This window comes from Gymnoscopelus microlampas, assembly GCF_963454915.1.
Source record: "Gymnoscopelus microlampas genome assembly, chromosome: 14".
NCBI lineage: Eukaryota > Metazoa > Chordata > Actinopteri > Myctophiformes > Myctophidae > Gymnoscopelus > Gymnoscopelus microlampas.
The window spans coordinates 3,113,164-3,125,363 of record NC_139951.1 but is presented as its reverse complement, the minus strand read 5'-3'; the positions used below and the strand labels follow the sequence as shown (position 1 = coordinate 3,125,363).

Here is a 12,200-nt window from a genome sequence, read left to right as displayed (position 1 = left end):
GCCCCTGATATAAATAACATTTGTGGTTTGTGGTGAAAAGGTAACAGACATATATCTGCATGGTAACATTAATTCCACAACTTGGAAGCCAGGAGAGATAAGAGTCTAGGACATGTGGCTGACATGTTGTTTAATGCCACAATAGAGGATATGCGTGTGACATCATCATCAAACCCGGAAGTTATGCAGGAATGCCTACTGAGTGTCAAAAAAATACTTTCTGGCCTTGACAGCCCATGCATCCAAACAGAAAAGTCATATCTGATTGCATTAAACAACATTAAACAATCTTAAACTCATTTTGCATGTTTCTTTGCCACTCGATGTGCCATTCACTTTAAGCATGCGCATATCCTCTGTACACAGACATTTGATATACCCGAGAAAGAATCCTAATATTTAAACTGCCCCAGTAACTAAATAACATAACATAATCTTAATCACAGCTGAACACAACCCCATTTCACTATACTCAGCCTGAATAGGCTCTATGCACAGCAGCCATATTGGAAAGAAATTGGGCCTCTTCTTACTTCCTTCACAGGTGTTACCAATGATACTAATGAAGGCTGTGTTCCACTCTGGTCAGGGTGCTGATATTGTGCATGATGGCTCACTAGAAACACTCCATTTTGGTTCCCAAATGGCCCCTTATGGTGGGTGTGTAACTCTGAGAGTGTACAAATTGAACCATGGGGGTCCTTGAAAATAAGACAACCACTATGCCACACTAAATGGAACAGAGGCTTAATTAGTATTATTGGTAACACCTGTGAAGGAAGTAAGGAAGGGGCCCAATTCATTCCCAATATGGCTGCTGTGCATAGAGCCTATAGAAATCACTGTGGTGGTGACAGGTGATGCAAAAGGAAAATAAAGATGAATGAAGAGAGGTGAATCATGATCATTACATCAAGGTTTCATTTGCACCAGAGTTAAATGAACGGTGAGGACTTTACTGTGTAACCACATGTAACAGTAATGTTGTGTGTGTTCTCTCTGCAGACGCGACCCACTCCACCACACCTCACCTCAGCCATGGCTGACAACATCCTGGTTGCTGCCTGCCAGAGAGAATCACCACAGGCTGCCAAGAGAACGAGACTGGACTCTTACAATGTGAGTTTTTTGTGTGTGTGTGTGTGTGTGTGTGTGTGTGTGTGTAAATAGCTGTTGGGTGGGTGGGCTGCATTGTTGTGTACAAGCTGCAGCGTGTTGACTGTTGACACATGAAGCACAGCAACATTAGCCTGGTAAACCCTCCCTCCGGAAATCTCATTTGTCATTTATTTCAGGAGTGAGTCTGGCATTTTCGCCCATTCTGCAATTTTGGCTGTGGGCTGGAGTTGGGCGGGATTAATACCGTTGACTGACAACCCCTTCAGCCAATCAGCAGTGTTCCCCTTCCGACAGTGCATTTTTACCACCTCCAGACTAATGTGACGCAACAGGACTTTTGAGACGGACATGCCCAAAATAGGTTGCCTTATTCGGATACAACCGTGTCACTGCCCGCCCCTGCCAGTTCTCTGAATTTTTATTTTTAAATAGGCTCTGTCATGATTTAATTGACCACATATATGAAGTTAAACAACTAAATTCTATCCAAACGATATCTTAAAGGTAAATTCTGGGCCTTAAAAAATAAGTTTGAGAGCGTTTAAAACCGAAAGTAAGAAGTAAAGACAACGCACAAAAAACAATGGCTGCCGTTCGTTTTTTGTCGTCTGCACTCAGGCTGCACTCGGCTCCATTCGGGCTCACTTGAACTCGCCACCTGATTGGCCAACTTTCGCTGTCAATCACAGAACGATGAGCAACAGCGCTGATAGGCTCGTCCATTTGGTGAACGGGCTAGAAACGCCCAGACAAGCCATCAGGCCAGACTCCTTCCTGAAATAAAATGGAAATGAGATTTTCCGGGGGGAGGGGCTTTACCAGACTACAGCAACATTATTCACAGATGAATACTTATTTATTGGTCTGATTCATAAAACCCGCTCTGGATGCATTTCAGGAGGACAGCACCAGTGTACCTCCATCCTCACTGAAGACTGAGATGTTTGCAGAACCCGACCATCCCTACAAGGTGTTGGAGGGCCTAAACAGGCTGCGGCTCAACAGTGTCTTGTGTGATGTGATACTGTGCTGTGAGGGACAGGAGTTCCCCTGCCATCGTTCTGTACTGGCTTCCTTTAGCTCTTACTTTGAGGTAATTACACACATTTATTGACCTGCTGTTGTTAAAGGTCCACCCATTTTCAACCTATCTTCATATGATTGGTTCTCACTTATGCTCATTATAAAGTCGCACTTTATTTCTGTCTGCTCACTCTGTGTCGCAGAGGAAGGCTTTGGACAGTTCAGAAATCTGCCTACCAGTGACATCATCAAATGGGACTCCAAGCTAATAGAAAATGCAGCCTTTCTCTTCCTGTAAAGTTACCATGCTGAAATAGAAGCCATTGTTCTTGCATGAATAAAAAAATACAAAAATAAACATGGTTTGAAATGACCAAACCGGCATACTGATGATATCAATGGTAGCCTGGTTTCTGAACTGTCCACAGCCCTCCTCTGAGACACTTCTATCTATTTCAAGTTACCGTCTTTTAAAAAGCTTTAGTGAAGAGCAAATATATGATGATATGATAAATGGGTGCCTTTACTTACTTATCCCCATTACGCCGGCTGGCACATAGGGCAACAACAAAGTTTCTCCACCTCCATCTGTCTTTGGCCATCCTCTCTATGGTCCCCCAGCTCTGATATTGTTGCTGGAGCTCCTTCTCTATCGTCCTATGCCATGTCATTTTAGGCCTCCCTTTCTTTTTTTTTGCCTCCTGGGGTCCAGTGTAATGCGACTCTTGGGACTGGGATCGCATTGGCCATATCCATTCTGAGGACATGGCCAATCCAGGTCCACCTGCGTTTATTGATCATGCAGTTCATGTCACCTTGCTGGGTGATGTTGAGGAGTTTATTGTTTGAGATGGTCTTGGGCCACAATATACGCAGGAGTTTGTGCAGGAATGATTTGCGGAAAGTGGATAATTTATGGATGTCGCTTTCTGTGGTTTTCCAGCATTCTGCACCGTATAGTAGTGTTGATAGTACGTGGCTTTGGTAGATCCAGAGTTTTGTTTTGGTGCTGTATTGATTTGACTTCCAGATTTGTTTAAGTCTTATGAAGGTTCTGTATGCTTTGTTGATCCGGTTTTGAATGTCCTTACTTGCTCCCCCACCATGTTCCTCTATTATGTATTGGTGTTGATGGGCATGACTTTGGCTTTATTGATGTTTACGATTTTGTGTGTGTGTGTGTGTGTGTGTCAGAAGGGCTAGCTAGGTCAACAGCAAAGTCAAGGTCTTCAATGGTCTGTCCTTTCCTAACACCTTTCCAACCTGCACAGGCCATGTTTACATCTGGTATGAAGGAGTCTACAGAAGAAAAGGTGACCATGAGTGGAGTGGAACCTCAGGTGATTGGATTGTTGGTGAACTACGCCTACACTGCAATGTTATCCATCTCCCTTGCAAATGTGCAGGTAATGTATGATCATCATAAACATTATTCATTGTATCCATGTTTATCCTACATAACATCAGTACTTAATAAAGTCATTTTGTTCATCTGGTCTAGGCGCTGCTAGCTGCATCAGACTTGTTGGATGTCACGGCTGTTCGAGAGGCCTGCTGTGACTACATGAAGATTCACATAGACGTAAATAACTGTGTTGAGTTTTACTGCTGTGCTGAAGACCATTCCTGTGAAATGTTGGAGGAACACAGCATGGATTACATTCTGGACAACTTCAGCGTCATCTACCAGCAGGTCAGTGATTGAGAGATCATAGATCAGGGGTAGGCAATTGAGATAAGCCTAGGGCCAATATCACTCCCAGACATTCCATCGCGGGCCGGGCCACCCCGCGTGCAAATTTTTCGGGTCTAATTCGGGTCTAACTCGGTCTAATTCGGGTCTAATTTGGGTCTAATTCGGTTCTGTTTGACCAATATAAATCAACATTTTTTCCGGTTTAAATATCAGCACAGGCGATTTTTCTGGTGATTTTTTTTTTCTTCTTCATTTTCCTCTAATCTAGCTATAAAATGTTATAAATCCTTTAAAATGCATCGTGTTTATGAGTGCATGATTTCAAAAGTGGGTTCAGGTTCTATGAAATAAGTATTTATAATTATTTTAACATTAATTTTTAATACTTTTTTTATAACACTTTTCAGTAAATCATTCATACTGTATCTTTCTGTATTTGGATATAATAGATATCGGTCTGATACTGTATAAAAATAAAATCCCTCCCCCAAAAAAAAAAATCAAAAAATATTTTTCTAAAAAAAAAAAAAAAAAATTTTTTTTTTTTTCAAAATTATCTCACGGGCCAGATATTATTTCTGGGGGGCCAATTTCGGCCCGCGGGCCGCCTATTGCCGACCCCTGTCATAGATTAACCAAGTTGTTTTTCTGTTTTGGACCTTTTCTCTTTTGCTTAACTATTACTATTACTCAACCTGTCACCATCACAACTGACCCAGCTCTGGCTAGAAACAAGGGGTCGACCGATAATCGAAAAGGACGATTATCGGCACCGATATTGATGATACAAAAAAAATCGAAATCAGGGGGAAAAAAAAGTATTATTATTTTAAAACCTTTTGGGGAACTGTTTTGTAATGTTTTATGTATAATTCAGTTCATAAGAAATGTTGCTACAAGTGGGAGCTAATTACAATGCTGCATTTGATAGAACAAAACATTTCAGGATCTATGTTTATTATTTCAAATTTCAGTTCAGTTTATAAGAAATGCTGTTAAATGTAGACGCTATATTTACAGTATAAAAAGTTTTTTCGAGTTGATAAATATTATTTATTTTTTAATTCATGACTTTTTTTAATCGGTTCTAAATATCGGCTAACGGCCTCTTTGATCACTACTAATCGGTAAACCTGAATTGGTCGATCCCTAGTAGAAACATTCAGTCAGTGATTGGATATATCTTAATAAGCTCCATTTACATGGCCATTTCACTAAGCAAACCATCTATCACCAGTGAGCACTTCAGAGGAGAAAAAGGTCTCCATATCAGCTAATTTAATGTATTTATTTCTACCAATAGGAAGAGTTCCTCTCTCTCTCTGTGGAAAGAGTGACAGAGATTCTTGCCAGTGACCATCTCAGTGTACCCAAGGAGGACATGGTGTTTGAGGCCGCCATGTTGTGGTTGAACAAGTGTCCTACCCACAGGCTGAGCTTTGAAAAGGTCAGTCATATCTTAGTCTCACCTTGCCAGATGACCAGAGGCCTCTGCCTATTGGTACGTCTGGGGACTTCTTAGTGCAAGGTAGTTGACAGATTCGCTGTCCAATACATGCTTGGTAGGGGTGTGCCGATATATCGTTTTTATTTTTTATTTTTTTACAATAATAATAATCAGGCATGCAAACAGCCCCGAGGTGAAAAGGGTGACAACATGTTTTTTTTTTCGGGTCAGGTGTCACACTATTGCCCTATTTGGATTCAAAACGGTTATTGTAGCTGAAAAGCTACAAGTGTCTGAATAATGCAAAAACAGAATTATTTGTTTTCACATTTGCTTTTTTTCTCCCCCATATATTTTCATAATAAAAAAGTGTGTATCGTATCGAAGTTGTGAGCCCTATATCGTATCGTATCGTTTCGTGAAATTAGTGTATCGGCACATCCCTAATGCTTGGTATCTATAGTATGGTACTTGCTGGTAGTCTTTCATGTGGTTATGACGAGTGTCCTACCCACAGGCAGAGCTTTGTAAAGGTCTGTCCTTTCTTAGTTTCTTCCTATTGATATGTCTCCTGTACCTGTACATGCTTGCCATCTAAATGCTGTATATGATGTATGATGATGCGGGGCGGCAGTGCCTCAGGAGGAGTCAGAGCGGCCGCCTTGGAATCCGAAGGTTCCATGTTCGATCCCTGGCTCCTACTTGCTCTGTGTCAAAGTGTTATTGAGCAAGACACTGAACCCCTGTATGCTCCTAATGAGCAGGTCGCTCTGTTGCATGATTTCTTCAACCATTGGTGTGTGTGTGAATGGGTGAAGGTGAAGGACAGTGTGATGATATTGAATGTTTTGGTGCTATTTTATATGTTGATGAATTGAATACCTAGGCTAGGACCCCAATGGAAACAAGACCGCAAGGACTTTTTTTGGTGTATCCTTTTAGACAAAGTGTTTTACTGTACTCGTGCTGTTTTTATATTTCTGCCTATTAAAATATTCAATCATAAACAGTATATTGTTCTGAATTGTCGGATAGACTAGAAAGTAGAAAGGCAATGTATAAATGCGTTAATTTGCCAATTATTATACTGTTGTTCCCCTAATATCCAGTTGGACCAGTAAATAATGAGTGTTCTATGTGTTCTTTAAGGTGTTAGAGCAAATCCGTCTGCCTCTCATCAGTCCCTGCTACCTCCACACTGTGGTTGAGTGTCTGGATGTGGTGAAAGAAAACCAGGGCTGCCAGAGGTTCATCGCTGAGGCCAAGGGGGAGCGGCCCTACAGTAACACAGCACGCCCACGCAGGACAGCAGGTACCATGCTGAACACATGCATGCTGGTTGACACCGATGATGGTGCAAAAAAGACATCAAGGTTGTTCTTGTTTGTGCCGAGACAAATTCCTCCAATGTGCATACATACCTAGCAATAAAGATATGATTTCAGTTTTCTATACAGGCTCCATAATGGTTATTTCATTGTGATTTCGTCATTTAGATTTATCAATTCAAGCTTTATTTAAAGGGATACTAGGTAACTTTGCAGATCTGTGTTTGTACACCCCCCCCCCCCTTTCTGACAGGTATCGATTGCTGTCTTTGATGCATTCATTGATTAGAGAGAGCACTAACGAGGTTGACACTTTTATGGCCCTATCAATCAACTCAATGCACAACCCCTTTGAAGTTCAAAGGGATCAATTAAGGGCTCCGGCCGAGCCCCCCCTCTCCCCCCACAGACTTTTCAGTCCCTGCAAAGGGATGAATGTCAATATAAACAGTGGAATGTCAACATAAACAGTGGAGCAAAACCAAAATAGAGCCAGAGGGATGTGTCTTTCTGCCGGAAAACACACCTGCATAACTATATAGTGGTTGATACCTGGAAAAAATGCAAAATAAATATATATATATATATTTATTTTTCATTTAGACTGAACGTTACCTAGTCTGCCTTTAATTTGTATTTTTTGCCCTTTTTATAGATGTCAAAATGTATGCTAATTATCTCCTGGATTAATTCAGTGATTGCGAAATGCTAATTTGGGCTTTCATAACATTTCACTGCTGTAGAGACTACTGTGACGAGCAGGGCTCATGCACATGTCTGGCACTGTGTTTATGTTGTATTGACCACTTGTATTAGCCAGCATGCCTGTGAGATTGTCTGTTTTTATTAAATCTATTTGTTTTTTTCCTTAATTATTAAATCCTCTGTCTCCCCTGCTACTTGTCCCCCACCTGTTGAAGTGATTGTGACGGTGGGAGGAAAGAAGGTTGAGTGCTTTGATCCCCTGACCAATCAGTGGAAAACTCTGGGACAGGTGCCAGAGTTTGGACTATGGGGATATGCTGTGGTTGCTGCAGGTGAGGATTACCATCAGTCAATGAATTTGGGGCCTGTAATGTATCCTACCCTGTTTTACCTCTGAATTGTTGTGCTGGAAAGTCGGTTGGTGTTCTTGAAGCGTACAATTTAGGCATTTAGCAGAGGTTTTTATCCAGAGCAAGTATAAGTCTGAGTAAATGTCATGAACCCTAGTGAACAAAGAGGGTAAATAGTTAACTTAAGCAGAATGCAAAAAAACTAAACAATGGTGAGTGGTATTCATATACAGTATATGTGTAGCATATCATCTATCACAAAGGTCACAAGTAAGGGATACGAGGAGAGAGGAGTGCTAGGGGTAGTTACAGTAATGGTTCATGTATCAAGCCATCACAAATAGAACCACTTTCTGCAGTATCATAGGTTGGCTAGCTAGCATCGCTACATTTATCAATAGCGCTGTGATGCAGTACTCCGAATTGGATGTGTTTGTGTTGTCACAACACACTGGAACTATTTTGGTGAATTCCTAGTCTTGATAAGTGAACCATCACTATAATATTCAGTAGAAGATGGAGAAACACACATGAAGACATTGAAAGTGTTGTATTCAAATCTTTATTTCTTTAACAATAATGGGGTAACGGATTCTTTTAATTCTGCTCTTCTTCCACCATAGGCTCTACTCTGTATTTGGCAGGAGGAGTAATCAATGATGATGATTCAGACTATTATGAAAAAGACAATAAGGAGATGTGGCGCTATGATTTTCACCACAACTCCTGGTCGAGCATGGCTCCCTTGAATGAGTCACGCAGCGGATTCAGTAAGATTTTCAAACTTATATGTGCGGTAAGATGAGGAATAACATTAGAATTTGTACTACTTTATACTTCATTCTGTATTTACTACAGAATATCTATACAAGACAATATCAGTTCCTTTAAAAAAAAAAAAAAGCATGAGCATTGTGTGTGAAGCCCATGAATGCACACTGTAGAGTACGAACAGACAGGCGGAGCTTGCTACTAAGTCCTGCTATTTGCACTTAATTTAGCATTTAGTATATATCCCAGGCTTTATCCTTATTAACTATTTAACTTCCAGATTTTTTCGGAAAATAGCCACGCCACTGCCAGTGAAAACGAGCGATTTTACGAATCTTTGAAAAATCATGGAATATTTACCGTGATCGCAAGCCTCACAGAGATCGCCTCATGCACGCACGGGGGTCTCGTGGAGAGTGGCCGGTTGCGATAATCCGTTCCATGGTTATGGCCAGTTGAATGTGGCCTGGTTTCGCCAAAATCCAACGGGAACGGAGGAAAGAGGTTTGTCTCTTTAATATCAGGTGGTTTTCTGCTGCTGTTCCTCTGAGGAAGTCAGATGGTCACTCGCGAGTTGGTGAATAGCGCCATCTAGTGGAAAACCACGGAAAACACTCGTCAAACATGTGTACTGTTGAACTGACGAGCTTACTCGTCCTTGCTTGGTGTAGTGAAAGAGTCAAAGGACAAAAGGGAGTGTAGACTACACTCATCGTGCTAATGCATTGAACAATAAACTAAATCTATTTGTTTTAAAATGTCCTCTCTGCCATTTAAAAAGCAACACTGTACTTGATTTTACCCTAGCAGTAATATATATTTAATTTTATCTTTTGTACTCGAGTTGAAATTAAAATAATCTGTTGCCCTGTCTTTAACTTAGTCTTTAACTTTGTTCAACTCTTATATAAGTTACCTTGGTAACAGAAGGAGAGGCTGCATAGTGCATATGGCCAAGGTCATCACTTCTAATGGTCAGATTTATTCATTTTTATATTTTTGTCCCTGCTCAACCCCATATAGGCCTGCTGTTGCTGGATGGATATTTGTTTGCAGTGAGTGGCCAGGGGAGTAAAAAGGAGAGTCGCTTGAGTGACCTCTTTAGCTGGTGGAGGGGGAGTAAGAAGAGTGAAGACTCAATGGAACGCTACGACCCCAACACCAACACCTGGCAGCTCATGGAGTCTGTCGGTGTGGCAGCGTATTCTGACACTGAGGGTTCTACATATATACCCGCTGCTGTGGTCGCACTCCATGGACTGCTGTATTTTATTGGTATGTAAATGGAACCGGTTTATGCACCTGCAGGTCCAGTCTGCTGGTTTTCATGAGGTTGTGTTTTTCTTTTTTAATCTAAAACATAATCAGGGTTTGATTTGCTGGGGGGTGGCGGAGGGGGTAAACCCATGCCAGTATTGTGTATATATGTACTAGATTTTCTTCAAACCTAGTCCTATGTTGTGCTGATAAGCGAAATCACCGTCATATATGATGAAATTAGAAGTCTGTGGGACAACCCACCAAGAACTGGAGTTATGGCTGTTTAAAGCCCAGTGTGGGCAGGGTTTAACTCATTGACTGCCAGAGTTTTTACATCGTCTACCGTCCCCTTGCCAGCAAAAACAGCGATTTTACTGTACCTTTGAAAAATCATGGAATATTCTCTCTGACCTCCTTCCTCACGGAGATCGGCTCATTACACTCACAGGGGTGTGGTTGTAGAGGGGAAAACGAGTGTCCGGTCGTGATCCTCCATTCCAGAGCTATGGCCGTTTGAATGTGGCCTGTTTTATGAAAATAAAAATAGACTTTTATAAATCCTTTAACATGAAAGGTGCATAGATTTTTTTTTGTGATCATGTGATTTCTGGGTGTACTCTTCTCCGGTGGTGCTTGGATCATTCACAGGCTGCAAAGTTTCAGGCCTTTAGCATGCTGGGACTTGGAGTTATGGCTGTAATAGGAACACAGCCAATAGGAACACAGAGGGGGCGCGGAGCAATAGAGTGGCTATACTGATGGCAGACCCCTGACCAGTGCTGGTGCAGATCGAGGCAACAGTACGCCTCACCGTATGTTAGATATGTGGCGTCCAGAGTCTGCCTGCCCACCGTCGATTGCCCCTCTAGAAAATGTTTATACTGAAAATGACCAAACATATATTATATGTTTGGTCATTTTCAGTAAGAGTCATGAGTTGACAGTACTTTTCAAGGGGGTTAGCTTGCTTGCGAGCTGATATATATATGACTGTCATTTCTTGTTTATTTGTATAAATCATGAGTTAACTGAAAAGGACCAAAGCTTTTGGTATAAGTTATTCATCCTTCTCCTGTTGACACTGAATAATGTTTTACTGTATTTGTGTCTTCCTCGGCCCCAGGTCGCGCTCCATCTCCTTTGAAGCCAAACCCGCCCCCGACAGCCAACTACAACCCCGAAACATCTGTATGGACAGAAGTGGCTCCTATGCAGATTCTGCGTGATCGACCAGCTGTCTGTACTCTGAATGGAAAGATCTACGTTGCAGGTATCTTACACTGCATAAAAATATGCCTGCAGTACCAAACATAAAAGTGCTCATTATGCAGAATGGCTAATTGGACAAACATATGATTAGATTGTAATCATTCATCATGTTCATTTTGCCACTGGGAAAGGCTGGGCTGATTTGAATTACTCTATGCTCTGCTGAATAGCTCAATCTATACTAGTAATACATCATCATTGTCTCGCCCCCTAGTGGACCAGAGGTCCGGGCAAGAGATTAGGATGCAACATTTTATCTGTGGCCAGAACCAATCAAATCCAGTTTTTTTTTTCTTTTTTCTTAAATTTAGATTAGCCAATCATTTTGTACCCCTTTTTCTCCACAATTTAGTCGTTATGCCAATTAATTCCTCCCCACACACATTTCTGTGTTGTCACTGCTGTCGTATCCTACTGACTCACCTGCCAGTGAGGAGCCCCTACCAGGAGGAGTAGAGCCTACGTCCTACTCCTCCCGCCCAACACTCCCCGCTGACAGGTGCTGCCCCAGTCCGTACATGCAATGACCATTATCACCCTCCCCGTCTGGCTTCCCTCCCCCGAACATGGGCCAATTGTGTTCGTGTAGACGCATAAAGAAACACAATCAAATTGGCTACAACAGTCACTATCCTGTTAATTATTGTTTATCTATCTAGGTGGCCAGCATCATAATACAGAGAACATTGGCACGGGGCCCGATGTGATCGTGGAAAACACGATGGAGTGCTACAACCCCAAGACCAACCAGTGGACCATGTGTGCCCCCATGCAAGATCGACGCTACTGGTCTAGTATGATTGCGATGGATGGAAAGATCTACATTGTAGGAGGGCTGGACATAGAAAACGGTAGCATTCAATGTCCTAAGAACATCGAACGCTACTGTGAAGAGACCAACATTTGGGAAACTGTGGGGCAGTCTCGAATGTGGGGCAGTCTCGAATGTGTCTCTGTCAGGCTGAGGAGTGATAGTGGAACCATGCCTGAAATTGAAAAAGTATTATGGTGAACACTATGAACACTATCGAGAGAGGAAAAGTTCTTGGATTAATGAGCCCTTTCTTCCCTGGAACATGTGCTCATGGACTATTGAATGTACACCTAAGTATCACGGCAGCTGCCTGCTTAGGTTAATAGCTCTTAATGTTTCACTGTCAATTGATTATACAGTTATATTGTTCATAATACAACAGGTAGTGCCGACAAAGGATGGGTTGAAATAGGCTAGT

The 12,200-nt window shown here is 41.8% G+C and overlaps 1 protein-coding gene across 1 annotated transcript in view; it reads left to right on the top strand.

Annotated features, from left to right (window-relative positions):
• Positions 1 to 11,980, top strand: part of LOC311059609 (uncharacterized protein) — a gene marked incomplete at both ends in the record, with an annotated part of 109,653 nt that extends 97,673 nt beyond the window's left edge. Inside the window, 11 exons of the mRNA XM_084077613.1 lie at positions 1,006 to 1,119; positions 2,018 to 2,212; positions 3,414 to 3,548; positions 3,644 to 3,835; positions 5,142 to 5,285; positions 6,435 to 6,597; positions 7,534 to 7,650; positions 8,292 to 8,438; positions 9,463 to 9,714; positions 10,823 to 10,969; positions 11,628 to 11,980. Of these exons, the coding sequence (XP_083933739.1) occupies positions 1,006 to 1,119; positions 2,018 to 2,212; positions 3,414 to 3,548; positions 3,644 to 3,835; positions 5,142 to 5,285; positions 6,435 to 6,597; positions 7,534 to 7,650; positions 8,292 to 8,438; positions 9,463 to 9,714; positions 10,823 to 10,969; positions 11,628 to 11,980 (1,959 nt within the window). The remainder of the gene's footprint in view (positions 1 to 1,005; positions 1,120 to 2,017; positions 2,213 to 3,413; positions 3,549 to 3,643; positions 3,836 to 5,141; positions 5,286 to 6,434; positions 6,598 to 7,533; positions 7,651 to 8,291; positions 8,439 to 9,462; positions 9,715 to 10,822; positions 10,970 to 11,627) is intronic.
• Positions 11,981 to 12,200: the final 220 nt, after the last annotated feature.